The sequence below is a fragment of the Mus pahari genome, chromosome 19, assembly GCF_900095145.1.
Source record: "Mus pahari chromosome 19, PAHARI_EIJ_v1.1, whole genome shotgun sequence".
NCBI lineage: Eukaryota > Metazoa > Chordata > Mammalia > Rodentia > Muridae > Mus > Mus pahari.
The window spans coordinates 43,921,622-43,945,648 of NC_034608.1; the positions used below are offsets into that span (position 1 = coordinate 43,921,622).

At 38.8% G+C, this 24,027-nt stretch overlaps 1 protein-coding gene across 2 annotated transcripts in view; it reads right to left on the minus strand.

The window, feature by feature from the left end:
• Hook3 (hook microtubule tethering protein 3) overlaps positions 1-24,027 on the minus strand; it is a 90,222-nt gene that overhangs the window by 59,409 nt on the left and 6,786 nt on the right. For both annotated transcript variants that reach the window (XM_021218751.2, XM_021218750.2), the window contains exons 2-5: positions 21,466-21,551; positions 7,547-7,619; positions 5,411-5,461; positions 294-426 (exon numbers count right to left, since the gene is read on the minus strand). In XM_021218751.2, coding sequence (XP_021074410.1) covers positions 294-426; positions 5,411-5,461; positions 7,547-7,619; positions 21,466-21,551 — 343 coding nt within the window. The remainder of the gene's footprint in view (positions 1-293; positions 427-5,410; positions 5,462-7,546; positions 7,620-21,465; positions 21,552-24,027) is intronic.

Sequence of the window (24,027 nt, forward strand, 5' to 3'; positions counted from 1 at the left end):
CATAGCTCAGTTCAATAGTACAGACCGTGCTTAGGATGAGCATGGCACCAGGTTCCACAGCAGCATAACAATAATCATAACACAATATAAAACCACTCAATCATACAGTCTTACAGAAAGGGAAGGAATATGACCATAATCAAAATTAGACACCTTTTAGAACTCACTTAAATCTGAAGGCAAATTACTGGCAAAGTGTAGATGACAGGGAAGATGGGTAGCCATGGAAAGATGTTATTTATCCTGGGGCCTTCTACATGAAGTACACAGTATGCATTGCATTCGTTAGTTACCTTGCTTCTGCTCACAGTTCACAGCACAGCCTAGAATGAGCTGGAGCATCCTTCCGAGCTCTGCTGCATCAGAATGCTCCCCAATGAGGTTCACATCAGGAAGGGTAAAATCATTAATCTGCTGTCCTAAAATCTGAATGGAGACAAGCAAATTATAATCACATTCCTGTTTACAGAGCTAAATAAAATATCTAATAGATAAGATCAATTTGCTATCACAACTCTGTCAAGTCCAGAGCTGTTCTGCCAACCTCACTCTCAATTTCTGTTCTCTCTCACACCTCAGTTACAACTATCACATCTCATGGCAATTTAGTCCCTAATCTGGTATGTGCTACGTACACTGAACAAAAATCCATACACTATTGATCCTTCTGCTGACCTAAGAAAGCTGGATGTTTGATCTATGATGAATTATACCCAGAACAGTCTTAACTAAAGGACATCCGAAACAGCTGGGATTAAAGAGGGATTCACACTAGCAACACAAGCTTCTTCCTTGCTACTTTGTCTCTAAAAATGTTGGCAGTAAGATACTCTGGACAGGAAAAGGGATGGGACATCCTTTAATGGAGATTTTGGTTCCAAATGAAGTCCCATGCAAACAAGTGGGAATCGCTGCTGCATAACCTGCCAGTGAAAGCCAGGCAGGGGCTGGGGATGTAGACCAGGAGGTAGAGCAGCTGCCTCCTTCCAGCCTCAGCACTGCATCAGATCATGCACTGTGGTGCATGCTATAGGCACTCAGGAAGAGGCAGGGAATCAGAAGTTCAAGGTTACACTTGGATAAACAGAAATACACCATCAACCCAGATTAAATTTAATTCTTTCTTTGTATAGGTAAATCAATCTCCAGAAGTAATTAAAAGCCGGAAAAAAGAAACCATTCCACAGTTCATGATGGAGACCTTGAAAACTAGCAGTCAAGTATGTACTTGGTTCTGTCCTGACCAGAGTCCAGAAACACGAAAAACCACTCAGAGGCACTGGTTTGTGTTCTGTTTCTGTGTTATCATTCTTCTAGGTTTACACGGAACTTAATGAGCACAGCTGTCTGGAAGCTGTGGGTCATCAGGTGCTTCTCTGATCCTTGAAGGGGTGCCAAAATTCCAGCCTAGCCACCAGGATGGGAAGGTGTTAATGAATACCTTGTGGGTGGGACAACTGGACCGACAAGCTCGCCTCCCATGCTTCAACCCAGCAAGCTTCACTAAGCCCTAAACAGGGACGTCAGCCGCAGCCCTTTCTTTCTAAAATTTACTCTTCTGTTGTTTGTAAACTCATCTTCCAGTTCACAACACAAAAGACACAGGAGCTACTAACCTGGAGTAGCTTTGGTGGCCAGGAACCCTAGTCCCCTAAGTAATGTCACATGAGTCAAAAAGGACTGTCATATTTAAAGACCTTCTCTTAAATTAAATTAATATTTAATCAAATTACCAAATATCAATGATTAAATTTTATTAAATATTTTAATCAGTTAGTATTTAATTAAATAGTATTTAAATATATACTTAATATTATATACTTAAAGATGGCAACAGAGATGCCTTCTGGAAAGAAACTGAACAGAGGGGGTAGAAAATGAATAAAATAAAGATGAGCCCATGGAAATAAAAAATGTAATAGGGCTGGGCGTGGTGGCGCACGCCTTTAATCTCAGCACTCGGGAGGCAGAGGCACGCGGATTTCTGAGTTCGAGGCCAGCCTGGTCTACAGAGTGAGTTCCAGGACAGTCAGGGCTACACAGAGAAACTGTCTCAAAAAAAAAAAAAAAAAAAAAGTAACAGGAATTAAAGTTTCAATGGACAAGCAAGAAAGGAGCAAAAACAAGCAATAAAAAGAAAATTTGATTGAGTAATTAAAGAAATCTGAGTAATTAAAGGATCAATCCAGGAGGTTTAATGGCTCAGTGGAAGTTCTACAGAATAAAAAGAAAAATTTAAGTAGAAAAAAATTTCCTAAAACTAAAACTAGTAGGTTTTCAGTTTTGAAGAATTTGCTAAGTACCAAACGTATGAAAACACAATCCAAGATCAAAATGCATCTTGTATCAGAGAACATTATCATGAATCTTCAGAGATATATAAATCCTAAATAAAGAATCTGCCAATAGGAACGCAATCCCCATGAGAAGCCTCAGCAGCAAATGTAGAGGAAGCTGGTGAGCGCTACTGCAGCGCCTCCAGACACAGGCTTCACGGCCAACCCAACTCTCAGGAAACAGAGAAACGTCAAGGCCTATACTAGCATGTACTCTCCTGAAGATAGCAGTATTAAAACGTGCGCACCTGTATACGAGTAAATGAGAATCTAGACACGTGGGCAGCACTCAGGAGGCAGAGGCAGGTGGAACTCTGAGTTTGAGGCCAGCCTGTCTACATGGTGTATGAGATCTTATTTCAAAAAAGTATACCAGAAAAGAAAATTTCAAGTATATAAGAATAAGTAAAGAGAATGTGATAGAAGAGAGCTAGAGAAATTCTCAGACTCAGTGTGAAAGGTAATGAGGGAACATAAGTTTATTTACTATTCTTGCTGATTCTAGTTAAGAATAAAACACCTTAGGCTTTGTTGTAGGGATCTCAATACAACAGGTACTAACCCAGAAGTGTCTGGAAATATTTACAGAACACAGGATGCAGTACCATGTTACTTTTCTCCAGACTGAGAAATACTGAGCTTGAAAATGAACCTCATCTAAAGGATTTGAGTAAGACCGGATATTCATAAATGGTGCATTTACGTAGATGTCCACAAAAGTGCTAACATATTGCATATATAGTCTTAATAAAAGCATTTTATGATTCAAACTCTTTGCCTAATAAATATTTAATAATTTCTGTTGCCAGACATTTGACTTATTTTTAATTTTGAAAACTATAAAATAGCATGGAGGCAGTTTTATTTAAAATATTAATAATAAAACATGGAGGTAGCTTTATTTATAAATAGTTTTATTTTATTCTTTTTTGTTTGTTTGTTTTGAGTCCTGGGCTTCATTATGTTGTCCAAGCTGGCTTCAAATTCCTAGGATCAAGCAATACCCTCTGAGTAGCTGCATAGTTTAAAAAAATTCTTACTATGAAGTTACTATGGTGGTTTGAATAGGTGTGGCCCCCACAGACGTGTGTGTTTGAATCCTTGGCCCATAGGGAGTGGCACTATTAGGAGTTGTGGCCTTATGGAGTCGGGGTGGCCTTGTTGGAGAAAGTGTGCTACTGTTGGCCAGGCTTTAAGATCACATATGCTCAAGCTGCACCAAGTGTGGCTCACAGTTTTTTTATTTTAGCACCCACAAGGAAGCCCAATAAACTCACTGGTTCCTGAAGAATGAACTTTGGTGGAATTATGCCTCTGCTTGTCATTGGGAGTTTAATAAAAGGATAGATGTTGCTTTAATCTCTTCCTGGAAAGATTTTTAGTAACACTGGACTACAAAGTGAGTTTCTGGCCAGCCTATCCTACAGAGCAAGGTCCTGTTCAAAAAACCAAAGAAAGGACTATAGCATAATACCAAGGTTTGAAACTTGGATTCTAGTTTGGAAGTGACAGATTCAGTGGTTCTCAACCTCCCTAATGCTGTGACCCATTTAATACTGTTCCTCATGTTATGGTGACCCCAACCATAAAATTCTTTTCTTTTCTTTTTTTTTTTTAAAATGTGTACTTTCTTTAATATTTATTTTATTTTATGCATGAGTACACTGTAGCTGTCTTCAGACACACCAGAAGAGGGCATCAGATTCCATTATAGATGATTTTGAGGCACCATGTGGTTGCTAGGATTTGAACTCAGGACCTCTGGAAGAGCAGTCAGTGCTCTTAACCTCTGAGCTATCTCTCCAGCCCCATAAAATTATTTTCATTGCTACTTCATAACTGTAATTTTGCACCTTTTATGAATCATAATGTAAATGCCTGATGTCCAGGATATCTGATAATGCAACCCCAAAGCCGTCATGACCCACAGGCTGAGAACTACTGTTGTAAAGTCACTTACTAAATGGACATGGTAGATGTTATCGATATAAATGTGGGTTTAAATGTAAGTAAGCTTGCAGGGACAAAAATGCAAAGAAAATAATGCAGATTTCTAGGCGGTATTATGTCATTTTGGCATCTCTGCTCATGAAACCAATAGCTCTGCTGTGTGTGTCCCCAGCAATGCCCGTGCTCTAACATGGACTCAGAGGATGAGGTGAGTTCTCATGGGCTTGCCAGTGAGTAAAACACAAGCAATAGGGCCAATCACAATAGTCCACCAGCTCTAACCCACCTTTACAAGCATAGGGTGTATACTGGCTGGTTTTGTGTGTCAACTTAACAGGCTAGAGTTATCACAGAGAAAGGAGCTTCAGTTGGGGAAGTGCCTCCATGAAATCCAGCTGTGGGGCACTTTCTCAATTAGTGATCAAGGGGGAGAGGCCCCTTGTGGGTGGACCATCTCTGGGCTGGTAGTCTTGTTCTATAAGAAAGCAGGCTGAGCAAGCCAGGGGAAGCAAGCCAGAGGAAGCAAGCCAGTAAAGAACATCCCTCCATGGCCGCTGCATTAGCTCCTGCTCCCTGACCTGCTTGAGTTCCAGTCCTGACTTCTTCAGTGATGAACAGCAATGTGGAAATGTAAGCGGAATAAACCCTTTCCTCCCCAACTGCTTCTTGGTCACGATGTTTGTGCAGGAATAGAAACCCCGACTAAGACAGGGTGAAAGGAGAGATAGAATAAAATCCAACACATTTTAATAATTACTCACAAATTACTCACATGAAAGGAAAGTTACTGATCTACTTAACACCTAAGAAATGACTGGTTATGTGCCGGGCGTGGTGGCGCACGCCTTTGATCCCAGCACTTGGGAGGCAGAGGCAGGCGGATTTCTGAGTTCGAGGCCAGCCAGGTCTACAAAGTGAGTTCCAGGACAGCCAGGGCTATACAGAGAAACCCTGCCTCAAAAAACCAAAAAAAAAAAAAAAAGAAATGACTGGTTATTTGAATCAATATCCTCAAAGCATCACAGGGGAAGACAGACTATTAATTTCTGAAATTTTTTTCTTGAAACTATCATTTGAAACTATTCTATAATATTTCCAAGTGGGAGGAGAAAAAAAAATCATACCTCATGATTGTAATCCAAGATGCCTTTTAAAATTTTCTTTAAATTGCTAATCTGTTTAGAGAGAGAAAAAAGTAGATGAAAGGCATGCACAGATCTCAGTACAGATTACCACTAACACTCAAGTGAGTCTCAGAGCAAGTGCAAGGTGAGGATTCCCTGACCACTACTCTGACATCTCAAGTGGGCTGAACTCCAAAGCCTTGTGAGCAGCATGTTGGTACTTTAACACGTGGATTCTGGAGGTTCTCAGAGTTAAGATCTGGAGGTTATGCACAGTGAGCTGCCCAGTCAAGTTTGTGCAACTCTTCTAAACCAACCAACCAACCAACCAACCAACCAACCAACCCACCCTAAATCCCCACAAAAGGAAAGCAAATCTGTGTAGACTTTAACTTAAATTTGTGCTATTTTCTCTAATTTAAGAGTATTAAACAAAAACTATTGCCAAAATTACCCTTGGAAATCTTTTAAAAAATTTAAAAATTAGTTTATACGTATGGGTGTTTTGCTTGATGTATGTTGGCTTCCCTGGAACTGGACCCACAGAGGGTTGTGATTGGTCATGGCGGTTCGGGGAATTGAACCTAGGTCCTATGGAAGAGCAGCCAGTACTCTTAACTGCCTAGCCCTCTCTCCAGTCCTTGCTGTCTTACCAGAAAAAAACATCTCCAAATTCCTCTACTGTCAAGAAAAGGCTGCTGTTTAGCTGAATACCAAACAAAGTAAATAATTATGACCATAGGTTAAGAAATATTACCACTGTATCCTGAACTACTAAGACAGACATCAGCACTGCAAAAACACTTTAAGTACTTTAAGGAGGACCACAGATGAGGAGAGGAGGAAGCGACCCATGCGTGGTGAGTGAGGGCAGACTCACTAGAGCTTAAGTTCACTGGCCATCTTATCTAGGGGAAATGACAGGCAGAGCCACTGCAGTATTTGATAAATAGCTCCTTAAGTTCTCTTCTGCTTTTGACCACATCTTCATTGGAGTAAATGTGCCATATTCTGCTGATCCTCCTTTCAATCTGGCTGCAGCTGTTCAACATTAGTACAGCTCAACTCTTCCTCATCTGAAACGCTTTGGGTCAGATGTGTTTAGGATTGATGATGATCAACTTGTAGTTGAATATATTCTACAATAACAGACAGTGCAGCCCGAGGGCATCAAATGAAAGGGGCTGAATTATTTAGTTTATAACCTTCTGGTTTAAAATATTTTTAGAGATTGTTTTATTTTATGTGTACGAGTGTTCTGCCTTCATGTATGTATGTGCACTATGTGTGTGCCTGGTGTTCTCCAAAGTCAGAAGAAGAGACTGGGTCCTGGCAACTGGAGTTGCAGGTGTTTTTGAGTCACCCTGTGGATAGCTGGGAGCCTAACCTAAGAACCTGCAGGAGCAACAAGTGCTCCAGCTGCTGGGCAATCTTTCCAGACCTGAAGCATGTATTTTTTAAGAGAAAAATAAACTAAAAAGTTGCTTTTTTAGGAAAAACAACAAAACACGCTTGATATGCCTGCTTATGTTTGTTAATCCAAGTACTAAGAGGTGATGGCAGGAAACGGAATTCAAGGCAGGTCTAGGCTATACACAACAACAAAAAACAGTATCATAAATAAAATTAACAGATAAAGATGTGTATTTCAGGAAAATTTTGGATTTGGAAAATTCATCATTTATTTCCTTTATTGATCTTCTAAGCTGTTTACTTTTCATACTTCTGATAACTGAAAGTGGACCACGTTCAAACTGATATGTTCATTTAAAATAGTGGTCTCTCACATTGCAAAATGATACATTATCTTATTTTAATCAATGACATCATAAAATTGAAGAAGCAACCATAAAAGGTTATAGGACTTGCCTACAGAGAGTAAACTGCAGAGCCTCAGTGTGGACACATGCTCCCTGATTCCAACAATCAGCCCCTTGCTGGGCTTTCCTGACTTAACAGTATGGCATATTCTGGCAGGCAGTGTCAAATTATTACTAATCTTCAATTCCAGATTATTTTAGGAGAGGTTACCTAAATAAGCTTCTAATCTCACTGAAAATATCAGATTTTTAAAAAAGTATTTTATACAGCACAAATATTTGAAGATTTAACAGGTGTAAAAACAAAAAGAAATACCTTTAACCTCCAATTGTCTCCTACTTCAGTTTTGATTCTGTTTAGCCAATTATCATCGAAATATACAGGATCTCTGAAAGTAAAGAAAAGTTGGATTAAGATCATGTAGCCCTCACACTTACAAAAGCACCCAGTGCCATCATTTAAGTGAGCCATAAAAACATGTGTGCCACATACCAGCCATTAAATAACCCATGAGGTAAGATGTAACAGCGCAGTTTCTAAAATTAGAACAGTTTGATTAGTCTTGGTAATAAACTATAGTTTATTTGTAGTACATGTATAGTACATATATAAGGTATACTACAAAATAGGGATATTATCTTAAAAACACTAAAAGGCAAAATGGTAATATGTAGTTAACTTATTCTAAAAGTGAGTTATAGTTGAAAATACAAAACTAGAACTGTTGATGGACTAAAACTACCCCAAACCAGTCAAAACCAATGATACACTTTTTAAAAAGATACACTGTCACAACAAAGTCAGAATGAATTTATATGGACAAATACAGTCAAACAAGGGTAGACCCTAAATGTACACATCCTCATTTTTATTAGGAAATTCTCCAACCAACCAACCAAAGAAACCAACAAGCAAAGCTAAGCATGCCTACTCAAACGTCTCAAACTCAGTGTGAGCATCACTTTAAGTTTTGCTTGAATAAGCTCACATACTTATTAATTCATTTAGAATATACAAATCGCTTCAGGGTACAGTACTGACAGAGCTCCATGACCATCACCATCGTGTCAGATTCTCTGCATCTTCATAGAACAGGAACCTTAGGTGATGGAGATGGCTCTGTGGGTAAAAGCATCTGCTGTATAGCAACAATGGCCTGAGTTTAGATCCCCAGCATCCAAATAAAAGCCAGGAGCAGAGGTATGTGTCTAATCCAAGCAGTGAGGGAGCAGAGTACACAGGAGGGGGAGGGGTTGGGAGAGGTGGAGACAGGTGGATCTCTTGATAGAAACAGTGAACTCCAGATTTTAAAGTATGAGTTCTCAAAAATATCAAGGTGTGAAAGCTATTGAGGTCAGATATCCAATGTGAGCCTATAGCATCCACGTGTATATACATAGGGCAAGAGCACCCACATAGACAAGACAAAGACAAAAATAAGATAATAAGTCATGTATTTATTAGCCAACCTTCTCATTTCTTTATTTTTCCACCCCTGGAATTTACTAATCTGACTTCTTCGTTTTTTGCCCTGAACATTTTAGTAAACTCTATATGAACAAAATAATAAACCATATGACTGACCATTTACATCTGACTTCTCTCTCAGTAAGATTTTTAAGGTTTTTCTATAATGTAGCATGTATTGGGGCTTGCCTTCTTTATTGGGATATATCCAAGAACCACATAACATTCCAGTCCAGTGAATGTACAATACTGTATGGCCTACTTTGTGTTTGCACAAGATGCATTTCTCACAAACATCTCATAAGTGACTACCACATTGTTAAACAATTCATCAACTGATGAATAATTTGGATTGTTTTACTTTTGAGCTATTATAATGATTGATGCTTAATAGTCATCAGTTTCTGAATGGACATGTTCATTTGGGGTAAGATTGCTGGGTCACACAATTCTGCTTAATAATAAGCTTGCCTATGGTAGTTCATTCCTGTAACCTTGGCCTTATTTTTACTTTAAAAACTTTGTGTGTATCCACGTGCATGTGTGCAGTTGCTCATGGAAACCAGAAGAGGGAACTGGGTCCTCAGGAGCTGGATACACACAGTTTTACACAGCCCAACATGTGTTTTAGAAACTGAAGCCTGGTCCTCCACAAGAACAGCCAGCACTGTTCACCAATGAGCCATCCTGCCAGCCCCTCTTTTGTTTTCTTTCTAATTTCTCTTGAATTTGTTTATTTTATGTGATGAATATTTGCCTCAATGTATGCAGGTACACCATGTGGACAAGTATTAAATCCACTGGAACTGGAGTTACAGAGGGTTTTGAGCCATGCTGTAGATTTTAGAACTGAACTCCCAGGGTCCTCTGTAAGAGAAACAGATGTTCTTAACCCCTAAACCAGCCCTTCCTTTTCACTTTCTTAATGGCATAATGTACACACAAAGGTTTTTAAGTTTGATGAAGTTCAATTTATCTATCTTGTACTTACTACATTTTTATCTAGGACATGTCTGCCAACATCACAAAGACTTACTGATATTTTTTCCTTTTTGTAGTTTTATCTTATATTTAGGTCTCTGATTCATTTCTATGTAGTAGAAGAGAGCTAACTTCATTGATTGGCATGTGGATATTCATACTCATCTATTTTTGTTTTAAGCTTAATTTAGTGTTTCTAGGCAAGGTTCTCTACACCAAGAGAAACCAACTTAGGTAATCTGATGCCGAAAGAAGAGGCGTGTACTAGTACTAAAGAGCTGGCTGGGCCTCACAGATATTGCAAGAAGATTCTGGACTGCTTTCTTCTACATTTTTCCTCCCATATACACCATTTTCTCTTTGTGGACCAACCTCTTCCTGTTTCTCCCAACACAAAGGTAAAAATGGCTATTGTTATGTTTTAAGTGCTTACAACTTCTAATTAAGACGGGCTGTTATTGCCTCGTCATAATCCCCAGCAAGCTGAAATGGTCTAGCCAAAGTCTATTTTCATCCTTGATCCTATTACATGTGGTTAAAGGAGGGATGGCTGCAAGCAGGACACATCCATCACTGTGGGCAAAGCACCGAGCCTGCCAGGATAGGTAAGCTCTCAGAGAAATGGACTGCTAACAACTGGGTAGACATGTCCTTCCTGCCAGCACTCTCTCTGCTTCAAATCTTGTAGAAAACAGACAAAGCAAAGAAAACAAAGGGGATTTTACCACATTAGCAAAATATTATTATAAAGAAAAATTCCAATGTTAAAAATATTAAATTTTATTTTTGACAGTTAAATCACCTGAAAGGCACAATTACTGGAAGTAAAATATTAATCTTTGCAATAATGTAGCTGACTGCTCAAAGTCATAGACACTGAACCAGTAAGACCTTTAAAAAAATGTTTAAGGGCTGGTGAGATGGCTCAGTGGGTAAGAGCACGCGACTGCTCTTCCGAAGGTCCTGAGTTCAAATCCCAGCAACCACATGGTGGCTCACAACCATCCATAACGAGATCTGACGCCCTCTCCTGGAGTGTCTGAAGACAGCTACAGTGTACTTACATATAATCAATCAATAAATCTTTAAAAAAAATGTTTAAAAACACTGTATGATTTAGGTATTAAGTAGTTTCCAAGAAGGTTGGTGTGAAGGCTTGGCTTAGAGTTTGAGGTACTATAAATAGGTAATTACGTGATCAGGGTCTGAGTTCATCATGAATTATGAGGTATTAGGAAGGCTGATGGAGAATGCAGGTCACTGGATGCAAGTCTTTGAATGGTGTCTTTTATTTCTGAGCTCTTCTATCTTTCTGTTTCCTGACATGCTTGCTCTGACATCAGCAACTTTGGTCACCCACGTCCTCCTGCAGCCACAATACCTTTTCTCACCACAGGGTCATAACAGGGGCAATAGACCTCTGAAAATGTAAGCCAAAGGAAGTCCTTCCCATTTTACTTTACTTATTGTGCATTTATTGATTCAGGTTTTCCTTGCCCAGGCTGGCCTTAAACTTGCTCTTCTGGAGCTTGAGGCTGGCTTTGAATTTACAATCCTCCCGTTTCTGCCTCCTAAATATTGCAGCTGTTCTGGGATTAAATACCCCACCTCACCTCACCTTCTCCGCTAGGATTAAACTCTGGGCCTTGTGCATACTGGGTAAGCACTTTACCACTGAGCTGTATTATATTTCAACCTCTCCTTCTTTAAAATAGTTTCTCTCAAGTACCCAAGGAGTTGTAGGGGGCTGCAACCCTGTAGGTGNAACAACAATATGAACTAACCAGTACCCCCTGAGCTCATGTCTCTAGCTGCATATGTAGCAGAAGATGGCCTAATCAGCCATCATTGGGAAGAGAGGCCCCTTGGTCTTGNAAACTTTANATGACCCAGCACAGGGGAAGGCCAGGGNCAAGTAGTGGGAGTGGGTGGGTAGGGGAGCAGGGGTGGGGTGGGGTATAGGGAACTTTCGGGATAGCATTTGAAATGTAAATAAAGAAAATAAAAAAATAAATAAAATAAAATAATAAAAAAAAGTTTCTCTCAGGTATCTGTCATAGCCAGATAACCAATAGAAAGTTATCTTTAAAATTCTTAAGACGTGATACAGATAAGAACCATCAGACTTAGAAATAAAGCAATTTCCCCAAGTTCAATCACAGTTAAGTAGCAAAGTTGAGAACACACACTTTTGTTAAAAACAAATGAGCAGAACTCAACATATGATTCTAGCAATCATCTCAGTAAACTGGTACAAGTGGAAAAAAGAAAACATCACTCATGGCAGCCTCTACTTAATTAGATCTTGGCACTTGTTAGTCACTGTTATACCACCCAGTACTTAATGTCTGCCACAGGCGTTTCCCAATACATCTATGCAAAGCAGTTAGCATGTATTTAGGAAGCATCTAATCTACTACATCAGCACAATGTACCAAAAAGAGTCTGAACATCAGGCACAATGGCACAGAGCTTTAATCGTAGCATTTAGGAGGCAGAGGCTGGGTAAAAGGAAGGTGAGTTTGGGGCCAGTCTGGGATACAGAGTAAATTTCAGGTAAATCTGAGCCATATAGCAAGATCCTGTCTCAAAACAGAATATTCACCTGCAACTTTCTTTTTTACTGTTCTTTCCCCAATGCAGCTTTTCCTAGCAATAAACTTTAACTCTATATGCATGTCTCTAGCTGTGACTTTTGTTTAAGCAGTTTGTAATTCCAGAGAATTTCTAAACATTTCTAATTAATGGTCTTAGGCTAGAATCACACAGCAAAAAGGCAATTTACTCACAACTCTTTAAAAGATTCTGGCTTTGCATTGATAGGTAAATAACAACTACATCTTATTAGGAATATTTTTCACAAATAACCAATTATCCGCCTATGCTCTAACACTTGTTAAAAACCAGCTCTTTAACCAGCAGTACATGTATTTACTTGTGCTTACACTTGTAATGACTCAGATAAAGGAAAATCACATTAGTTTTGATCCTTAACATAATACCAGAAATACAGTTTTCTTACAGTAAACTGCTTTCTACAACAACAATGACAAAATAAATTTTATTTTATTTTATTTTTAAAGATTTATTTATTTATTTATTTATTTATTATATGTAAGTACACTGTATAGCTGTCTTCAAACACTCCAGAAGAGGGCGTCAGATCTTGTTACAGATGGTTATGAGCCACCATGTGGTTGCTGGGATTTGAACTCCAGACCTTCGGAAGAGTAGTCGGGTGCTCTTACCCACTGAGCCATCTCACCAGCCCATAAATTTTATTTCTATTGCTCAAATTTTTAAGTAATGTAACATTCTTTACAAATACTTACACATTAATATAGGCTCCAATATGAATGTAGAGTCTCTTCTTTCAGAAGATTTTTTTGTTTTTGAGACAGGGTCTCACTATGTAGCCATGGCTAATATCTAAAACTCAGAGATCCCTTGCTTCTGCCTCCAGAGGACTGGCAGGTGAATGCTAAGTTCAGTTAGGATGACATTTTCATCAGCAAACTTTTAGGGTTTTGTTGTTGTTTGTTTGTTTAAATCCTCGGTGCTGATAATTTTTTTTTTTTTTTTTTTTTTTTTTTTTTTTTTTTTTTCGAGACAAGAGTTTCTCTGTGTAGCCCTGGCTGTCCTGGAACTCACTTTGTAGACCAGGCTGTCCTCGAACTCAGAAATCTGCCTGCCTCTGCCTCCCGAGTGCTGGGATTAAAGGTGTGCGCCACCACCGCCCGGCTAGATAAAATTTTTTACCAGGCCTGGTCTAGTCTGGACTAAGCTTATACTAGGCTCAGCTAGAACAAACCAAATCTAGTCATACATCAGTTAGCCAAAAGTAAGGGATTAAAGTTTCCAAGAACTCATGAGAATGTGAGACAATCTCTAATTCTAACTGGCATGATAAGGTAGCTAGTTGCTTATGCTTTAACCTTCAGAAAAGATGTAGCCAGGGACCCCATGTGGCAAACAAAAGACCCGAATCCTTCAAGTTGTCCTCTGATCACTCATATATATATATGTGTGTGTGTCAATTACACACGGTGGGGGGAGGCATGCTCATAAACACACTAAATAAATGTTCCCAAAACAGACTAAACCAAAACAAATAAACCAAAACCTCAAAAAACCTCAAACTTAAACAACAAACCATTTAATCAATAAAAAAGCCACAGAATTAAATATTTCTAAAAGAAAGAAATACAAACAGCTAATAAATATTTTAAGAAGCTGCACACACACTTAAATAACAGAGAAATAAAAAATTAAAACTATAGTAATTACCTTCACCGGAGTCAGAATGTTATCCCTAACAACACCCTAAGAGAGGAAAAAAAAAAATCTGTATTTTGCTATAGCCTAGGTCCTCCTCAACACTGGAAACACAAGTACTGTTAAGAACGAGGGCAATTTTTAAAATATCCAAACAACAACTCAACCTCAGATGTGCAAATCACAATGCAAAAACATGAAACATTAAAAAATGGAAATTATGACTACTTTGAAATTTACTAATCTTGGACTAGTGGCCACTAATGATAGTTAACTATCATTAAAATAATTAAAAAAATAATCCAGAAAAATAACTCCAAAGTGTGATTATAAGTGTTCACATAGCAGCCATCCAATAGCATCCACTGTGAGCATCCACTTCTGTGTTTGCCAGGCACTGGCATAGCCTCACAGGAGGCCACTAACTATATCAGGGTCCCTTCAGCAAAATCTTGCTGGTATCTGCAATAGTGTCAGGGTTTGGTGGCTGATGATGGGATGGATCCCCGGGTGGGGTAGTCTCTGGATAGTCCATCCTTTCGTCTTAGCTCCAAACGTTGTCTCTGGAACTCCTTTCATGGGTATTTGTTCCCTATTCTAAGGAGGAATGAAGTATCCACACGTTGGTCTTCCTTCATGCCGACCTTTTCCACACCTTTGGATGTTATGCCTATATTCAAAGATTTACTTAAGACAAATTTCTTAGTCCAGAATTTCTGAAACAGCATTACAATAGCGTTTTAATGAATGTGAGAAATTATTTCCATTTAGAAAATTATATGCCAAAGCAAGAATCACTGATCCTTCTTAATGGAGATGTTACAACTTTATAATTAGGTGACATTTAGTAGTAAATCTGAGAACCTTAAATCAATGACAAACCTATAACACAAAAGTTGTAACATCTAGTTTGGGGTATTTTACATTTTCAGTGTATTTATGGCCAACCCCCAAAAGATGCAGTCCATCTTTGACATCCTCAAGCCCCAAACCTCTCATCTATTTCTTTGGAAAATTTCAGAGCAGGACCACAGACAGACAGTTTAACAGTAAGGGAAAAAGACCCACTTAAACAGATTTGAAGAGACTAGCTCAAGCAAAATGCCAACTATACAATAAACTACTACAAGCCTCAATCCAAATTCAGCATTTCCTGCAAGCATCAGGCACTCTTTTTTGTGAGAGACATTACTACTAATCTGCTAAATCCATGGTTCTTCATTTGTATTTTTTAATCCAGGTCAGACTGCAAAATGTTGCTGCTTCACACTAGAGCACTCATGGGCTTTCCCTGAGCTTCATATCATGGCAGAATGCAAAGACTCCATTAGCTACGGGAATTCTGAACAAAGCTGGGTTCATGAAGGCAAAGATATGGATGAGGGTTGTATAGAGAAGAGGGCATTGATCATAGCAGGCGACACCTATACTCATGTAGTTCTGTTTGGTGAAGACATCACACAGTGTGGCAGCAGCGCATATCTGACATCCTAAAGTCACAGTGCCTGCTTAGACTAAAGGAAGACAGAGCTCCAAAGAGCTCTGTTGGAGATCTGAGGGGAACTATGTGTACAGATGAGCTATTGGAGCAGATAAAACTGATGTGAACATTTCTTGATACTGAAACTTAGCAACTTCCTGAAAACTGCTTTCACAGGGTCCTAAAGAAAATGTGTATTTGTTTTTTACAGTTTTCTAGAACTCTTTGACTTGTGATTTTCCTGAGACTGTGGACCTGGATATATTGAAGGGTATTTGTTTTGTAAAACAGTAGAGTTAGTACTTTGCATTTTATTTCAACCCTACTTACAGGTTTTCTCTTCTAATTCTCAAAATAACCATTTCTCTCAAATGATTTAATGTGTACAAAAAAGGAATTACTATAGTAGTCCATTGCTATTACCTAATGCTGTTTTTGCAAAAAACCCCCCAACCAACCAACCAAACAAACAAAAAACAAGAACAAGAACACTTACATATAATTAAAATGCTTCAGATTACAGAATTAAAAGCAAACCACTCCTTTGTATTCAATTATGTAATAGGGTGCCATGTAAGATGGAAGTTCTGGAGCTCAGTTTTTTACGTTTTCTTACATAATGTTGCTCTTATTCACTAAAATGACTCTTAGCTTCGGCATATCTATGAATGATACAGATTACGCTAAAACCATGCTGATTTTGTGTGTGTGTGGTGGGGAGGGGCTTTGTAGGAGTTCTTTCCTAAATTATTCCAGTATAACAGGCATGAACTAGAATAATTAAACTTGGGCCTTTCTTAGGAAGAGTTTCTAATCATAAGTGTTCAATGTGGAAAACTTAAAAGGCCCTTGCGGTGGTTTGAATGAGAAGGACCCCCTTAGGCTCACATATCTGAGTGCTTAGTTCCACCTGGTGGGACTGTTTGGGAAGGATTAGGAGGCATGGCTTGGTTGGAGTGTGTTACTAGAGGGCTTTGAGGCTTTGTCATGCCCAGTCCCTCTCCCTCTGCCTCCTCCTTGCAGACAAGATTTAAGCTCCCAGCTACTGCTCCAGAGCCAGGTTCCTGCCATCATGCTCCCCACCATGATGGCCATGGTTTCACCTCTGAAACTGTAGCCAGCCCCCAATTACATGCTACATTTTATAAACAGCTTTGGCCATGATGTGTCTTCACAGCAACAGAGAAGTAACTAAGACAGCTCTGTGAAAATTATTATACAGTAAATTATTAGTATTCAGAAGTAATTAGATGGCTCAAATGGTGGTGGGATGTCTCAAAGGGTAAAAGATAACTGCTGTGCAAACCTGATGACTTCAACTTGATCCTAGCTTCTAAAACTGTCCTCTGATTTCACATGCACACTGTGGTATGACTGCACACATGAGGGCATGCACATGCACACACACAAATATTAATAAATAAAATAATTAAAAGTATTTTTAAAAGGCAACCTCATTTCCTGGTGACCTCAACAAGGATCGTTTCCAAGTCTGTATCTACACAAAGTCATCTGAATGACAGCTGTCTGTTTTGGTGACATGCAGATTACAAGTAACAACTACGCAGAGTATGCCAGTGCCAATGCAAGACAGCAATTAAGTCGACATAATTACTCTTTGCTAGCCTGTCTAACTAAATTTCTCATTGGCCAGTAAAACAAACCTTTAAACAGGTGTTTTAGCAAGACCTGTGGGCTCCTTCAACAGGTATAAGTCAGAAAGCCCATTCTAGAAAATACAGACATATTTTATTTTGTTTAATTTAAATGAAAGTCTACAATACTTTCTTTTGAGGTTGTCTTAACTGGAATCCATGAAAAATAATTCCTGATTTGAATAGAACTGGAAAACAACATTCTGATGCTAGAATAATCACTTAGGTAATCTGGGCAGAGCTCAGCATCTAGACTTGGTGTTCTGGTGCTGTGTGCCCTGGGAAAACAAGATGGGATGTCTCCTTCCTTGCTGAACTAGTTCTTAGAACGCCAAACAACAAAACAGCTTCCACGCTGGCAATCGTAGGGTAGCATTAGAGATTTTCATAAGGAAGCTGTGGGCGTGTGAAGTGCTAAGGAAAACACAGCATGTTACATTCGTACTAGCAGCTGAGGGCAGGTAAGACTTTCTGGGTTTGTCTTTAAACAAACCCATGTCAACACAAAGTTGAAAAGTTGCATTTTAAGTATGATCATGTAATACACTCATACTTAAAGTATTATACTGGAAGTGGTTTATTTTTATGTTATAAAGGTTTAATTTTACTTAAGACAGTTATTTAATATATTTTTTATATATCATATTTACAAATGTGGTAGGGCCAGGGCACTGGCTCAGTGGGTACAAGCATTTGCTGTGGAAGCCTAACCACCTTAGTTCAAGCTGGAAATAGAGAACAGACTCCCAAAATTGCCCTGCGATCTCCACATATGCACCATGGCATATATGTGGCATGACACACATGTGAACACATACATACACTAAAAAAGAATTATTAAAAATGTAGAGATATATACAGTTGTTTATTAATATCACAGAAGTATCTTCATTCTGGGGAACAATGATTTTATTAGAATAGCAGACTTTCTAATTTAAAGTAAAATTTTGTTGAAAAAAATTTAAAAGGGCAAACAGGGCTGGTGAATAGAGCACTTCCTGCTTTATCAGAGGGTCAGAGCTTGCATCCTAGCATCCACATAAGGTAGATGTAGAGGTAAGCCTGTAACTCCAGCTCCAAAGGACATGACACCTGCTTCTAGCTTCCTTTGGTACCCATATATACACAGACATGAATAAGTAAAATAAAACTTAAAAAAAAAGAAACAATAACAAATTGCTGGTGAGGATGTGGACAAACAGCATGTTACACATTGCTGGTAGGCAAACTAGACAGTCACTGTCAAAATCAGCGCACAGGTTTCTCAAAACACTAAAAATAGATCTCCATATGACCATCTGTACTTCCCTAGGGATTTACCCAAAGAACTCACCAACACAGCACAATCAATGCTTATTGCAGCACTATTCAAACAGCTAAGTTATAGATCCAACCTTGGGTAAAGAAAATGTATAATTTATAAATATATAAACTGGTTATCCAATGGTCAGCCCTGTAAACATATATACACATAACATTAGGTAAACCCAGAAAGTTATATTCATGTGTGTATACATCCACATATGAATATAACAACAGTAATGAAAAAAGAACGGTGTTAACTTGGAAGAGAAAGGAGGTAAACATGGGAGGGTTTGGAGGGAGGAAGTGGAAGGGAGAAATGATGTCATTATATTATGACCTCAAAAAAGAAAGAAAAAATTATATCTACAACATCTAACAAAAAAAGCGTGGTATATACATAATAATGGATTAATTTTTCAGCATGAAGAATAATGAAGCCATATCATTTATAGAAAAATAGATGCAACTGGAGAAAATGAGTTAAGTCAACATCAGAAGGACAAATATTGTATGTTTCCATTCTTTGGTTCCTAAACTTTACACTGATACATAAAATCATGTATACAGAGACATGGCAGTAAAAGTGAAACCATCAGGGGATTAGTGGGAGGGATAACAGTGAGAAATCAGAGGGCTGGAAGGTTTAAGGGATGAAATACGTTCACCCCTATGTATATATAATACACTACCGTGGACAAAGAATATACACATTGAAAATTTAAAAAAAAGAAATCAAATGCGAAAGGAACTTAAATTTAGATCAGGGCAATGTATTAACTGTTCCTAGACACATGCATGTAGGCACACCAAGAATCACAGGTCCTGCCAGGTGTGGTGTACACCTTTAGTTTCAGCACTCAGGACACAGAGGCCGATAGATTCGTGAGTTCAAGGCAAGCCTGGTTCACATAGTGAATTCCAGGACAGTCAGGGCTAAGTACCAAAACCCCATCTCAAACAAAATGAAATGAGCAAACAAACAAATCCCAAGTCTGAGGCATAAGTCATCAACTCTAGTGCTTACTGTCTCCTCAGAAATGCTATCCTTTTGAGGCAGCTAGAGGCGGAGGTGTTCGGGTCTCAAATGAACCTTTGTGAGTTCCATTAAATTAAACAAGTGTGCCCAAGGCCCAAAAACAGATGCATGCATGCTAAGTTATAGAAGAAAGTAAAAACTAGTTTTCAAACACGTATTCACATTCTCAACACACAAAGAAGGTTCTTTCAAACATTTTAGAGACTTCTCTCACGCATGATTCATATAAACTCATGGAAGGTAGTAATATAAGGATTTCATTTAAAAATGATACTGATTTTCAGTAGAACCTGAAAAAAAAATCTCATATATAAATATCAGCTCACAAGAACTCGGGGCTTCAAATTTATAAAACCATCTAAAAATCATGCTGAACCCAACTCACACAGAATGCTTTAAATAAAAAAAATGTCCTGGGCCAGGCATGTTGGAGCACATCTCTATTCGAAGCATTCAACAAGGCAGAACTCTGAAAATTCAAGGCAACCTGGTCTACACAGCAAGTTCCAGACCAGCCAGGGCTACACAGTGAAACTTTTTCTTAAAAAAAAAAACTTAAGTCAAAAGTTGATAGTGAACTTTATAGCATTATATTTTCAAAGTATTTAGTTAAAAATAATTAAATATGTTGCATATATCTCAAAGATTTCATTCTTTTAGTCATGAGCACCTACAACTACATATTGAATCAGAGCTATTGATATCTGACCTCTTAGAAACTGCAAAGAATTGCAATTTCTTTTTTTTTTGGTTTTTCGAGACAGGGTTTCTCTGTTTAGCCCTGGCTATCCTGGAACTCACTTTGTAGACCAGGCTGGCCTGGAACTCAGAAATCTGCCTGCCTCTGCCTCCTGAGTGCTGGGATTAAAGGCGTGCGCCATCATGCCCGGCTAGAATTGCAAGTTCATACAGTTCAATAAAACAAAAACAAACAAGCATTTTCTTCGTTGCTAGGATACAGAAGAGAAAAACAAGCTTCCTGGTTCTTCATAAAACTTAGCAAACTTGGACTGTGTGTTTCCAGGGACAGAGGTGGTCAAAAGCAAATAACCAAATAACACACATAAGATACTACACAGTACAGAGGATAACTCAAAGTTAAGGGAACAGAGGGTATAGGACAACTGCTATACCACTCTGGTGGTCAGAGATCTCAGTGTTAAGATTACAATGGTATTCTACAAGAGACAGGATTCTCAGTTTGTCCTATAATGACAAAATCTGGTCATCAACCTAAGTTGGCATAACAACCACTGCCCCGACTAAACTTGCCACCAGTCTACACTGAGTAAATACATGCCATCAAAATCCCCATACTGCTCTCATTTCACATGCAACCCAAGTTTATGGAAACAGTTTGGTGTAGTTTATATCTGAAATGATCCCCAAAGATGCATGCAAAGTTTTGGTCCCTGCTTGTGACTGTTGAGAGATAGTAGTCCCTTTATGAAGAAAGGCCTACTCGAGAGGAAGCAAGATTATTGAGGGTTCACCTTGAAGGAACTTCTTAAGAGCCTCTAAAAATCCTCTTTTGCTGCTTCTCCCTTTTAAATTCCCTTTATTTCATCCTATGGGTGTTTTGCTTGAATATATGTATGTGTACCATGTGCATGCTTGGTGCCTGGGAGGCCAGAAGAGGGCACTGGATCCCTCTGAGCTGGCGTTATCAATGGCTGTGAGCCACTATCCAGGAGAGGAACCAAGCCTGGGTCCTCTGTGGGAGCAACAAGTGCTCTTAACCACTAACCCATCTCTGCAGACCGATTTGCGTCTTGACTGCTGTGAGGGAGGTTACTGCTTCTACCAATGCTCCCAGCACAGTGCTGCCTTGTCAGAGGCCCAAGAGGATTGGGGCAGCTGACCAAAAGCTGAAATACCCCAACTGTAACCAAAACAAAGCTTTCTTTCACATGAATTGATTATCTCATTTTATCAGTGATAGAAAACTAACTCTAACACTAACTCTTTTAACCCTTTTCAGTCTAAGGAAGATTTATACGTAAGACCATATATAAAGACAAACAATTATTCTTACATCTTCTGAAGAACCTGGGACATTACGACGCCATTCGTTAAATCTTCCACGGCCTGGCATGGTGTATCCACATTAAAGGTCTGGATCTGAAGGAAGAAGAGAGCTTATGGTTAATAACTAGATTAAGATGATTTTTACATTTGTGTGATTGTCTCATCTTGGGGACTGCAAACAAATTTAAAAGATAATCATTAATTTCTCCCCATAAAGGTAAAGGAGAAATTGTGGTAGACATTAGCTGACTTCTAATCGTTATTACTCACAGATGACGGCCTAACATGATGATGGTCCTTCAGTGCCTCTACCAGTGACGACTGACTCAAGAATAAAAAAGGCAAGGACAGTATGGACGAAAGAGATATTTGTTGGAGAGCAGGATCAATTTCTTATTAATGTGAGCGTTTGTGTTGCATCACTTACTGTAGTAGCATCCATCACGTAAGAGACTAGTTTATCATTTTATTATTATTGTGTGAGTGCAAGTGTTTGTGTCACCATGTGGAAGTCAGTGTAGGAGTTGGTTCTCTCCTTCCACCATGTGGGTCCAAGGGACATCACAAGACTTGGTGACAGGTACCTTTATTGACTGAGCTACCCCACCAGGCCAGAAATAGGTCTTATGGGCTATGTAATGGGCAATGGAAGAAAGAGGAGGGATTCAAAGAACTAAGTCTCTGAGGTAAATGCTAACCACTGAACTGTAAAATATGGAATCTCCTATTATGTAGAATAAATGTATTACTTATGCCAAGCCAGGTTGAGATTTCTGGTACTCAAGGGCAAACATCTTTACATGGATATAGAATTCACATCATCATATTGTCATCATTAGGTTGGATACTCAATTCATCTTAACTTCAAATATATACTGAATCACAACCAACTCTGTTTTAGTTACGAGACACTTAAGAAATGAACCTAAGCAGGGCTTCAGGGCACACACCTGTAATTCTAGCACTTGGAAAGTGAAGGTAGAAGTTAGTGGTTCAAGGTCACCTGAGACCAAAAAGGAAAAAAAAAGAAACAAGTGTAGCTTCCAGTGATAAGCAGTAGTCTAGTCTGGATTTAAAGGAAAGGAAACCACTGAGGATAGACAGATAAAGACCATCCTGGTACAGAGCTGTTAATGTACTGTGTAAGTACTGTAGGATGGATGGACCAAGATTGCAGCTGAGATGATGATATGTTGTAGGGATGAGACGAAGCCTGGGGTGGATAGGTGGAAACTATAGGAAGAAATGGAACGGAGAAGAATATAAAATATGTGAAAGACAGAACTAAAGAAAGAAGTTTTGTTTGGCAAGACTCAATAAGCCACAATGGACTTTATCCTAAGAGTAAGGGTAGTTTGTAAGTAAAGGATTAAGCATGAAAGTGAGGTCTGAACTGTACAAGCCAACCTGGATGCAATCTGAAGGAAACACTGGAGGGAAAGATGCAGGAAACCCTGCTGCAGCAATCCGTAACACTGGCAAGGCTCACCAAGATAGCAACGATGGAAACCCTGAGATACCACCCAGGTGACCACCTATCTTTTTTAGTATTGGGTTAGGGGGAAAAAAAGCCAGATTAATGTATATATTCATTTTAAAGTTTTTTAAAAATATACATTGCCAAATTATGAAGCAATTTATTGTTATTAAAATGCATGAATATCTGCTTCTTTGTACCATACCATCCATAAAAGTCAGGGTCTCATGTAGCCCAGGCTACCCTCCAATTCATTATGTATCAGAGGTCATGGTGACCTTGAACTCCTGATTCTCCTGCCTCTATTCCTAAGAGCTGAGAAAAATATCTATTAACAGTACAATTGTAACTTCCTATTTCATACAGGACAGAGTCTTCCAGTTATTGAGGAAGCTGAGGCAAGAGGATTCTAAATTCAATGCCAGCACTGACATACAGTGAGACTCCATAGGGTGGGTATATAAGAAAATGGATAAAGGGCACAAATGAAACAAAAGAGCATCATCTCGGGTCTGGATTTAAACTTTAGTCTACCTGCACCTGCCTCCACACTGGCTAAAGTAAAGAAAAAATGTACCTGTTTTCATTTTATAGCTGCTAAATGAATGGCCCATTTAAAGGTGATCTGTTTTTGTAGGTTTATATATAGAAGAGAGAGAGACAGACAGACAGACAAAACAGTACCAATCACATATTACAGCTTACTCATTTGGTACACTTTTAAGATAGGTTAAAATGTAGAAAAGAAAATGTGGAGAAATTGGGCAGCCGGGTATTAATGTAGGAGAGGAGCATTATTTGTTGAGACAGAGTCCCACAGTATAGCCCAGGCTGGACTCAAATTGCTGATCCTTCTATTCCAGCCCCGTAACTATTAATATATCAGATGTGCGCTACAAAATAAGGGGCTTAAAGATTAAGCTCAATGAACAATGCTTGGAATGTAAAGAATCAATTAGAATCCCTTGATTTACTTCTAATTTATCATATAACCTGGGGTATTTTACCTCATCGGGGTTTTTTTTTGTTTGTTTGTTTTTGTTTTTTGTTTTTTCAAATAAAGACTGGGAACAGGCTGGGCATGGTGGTGCA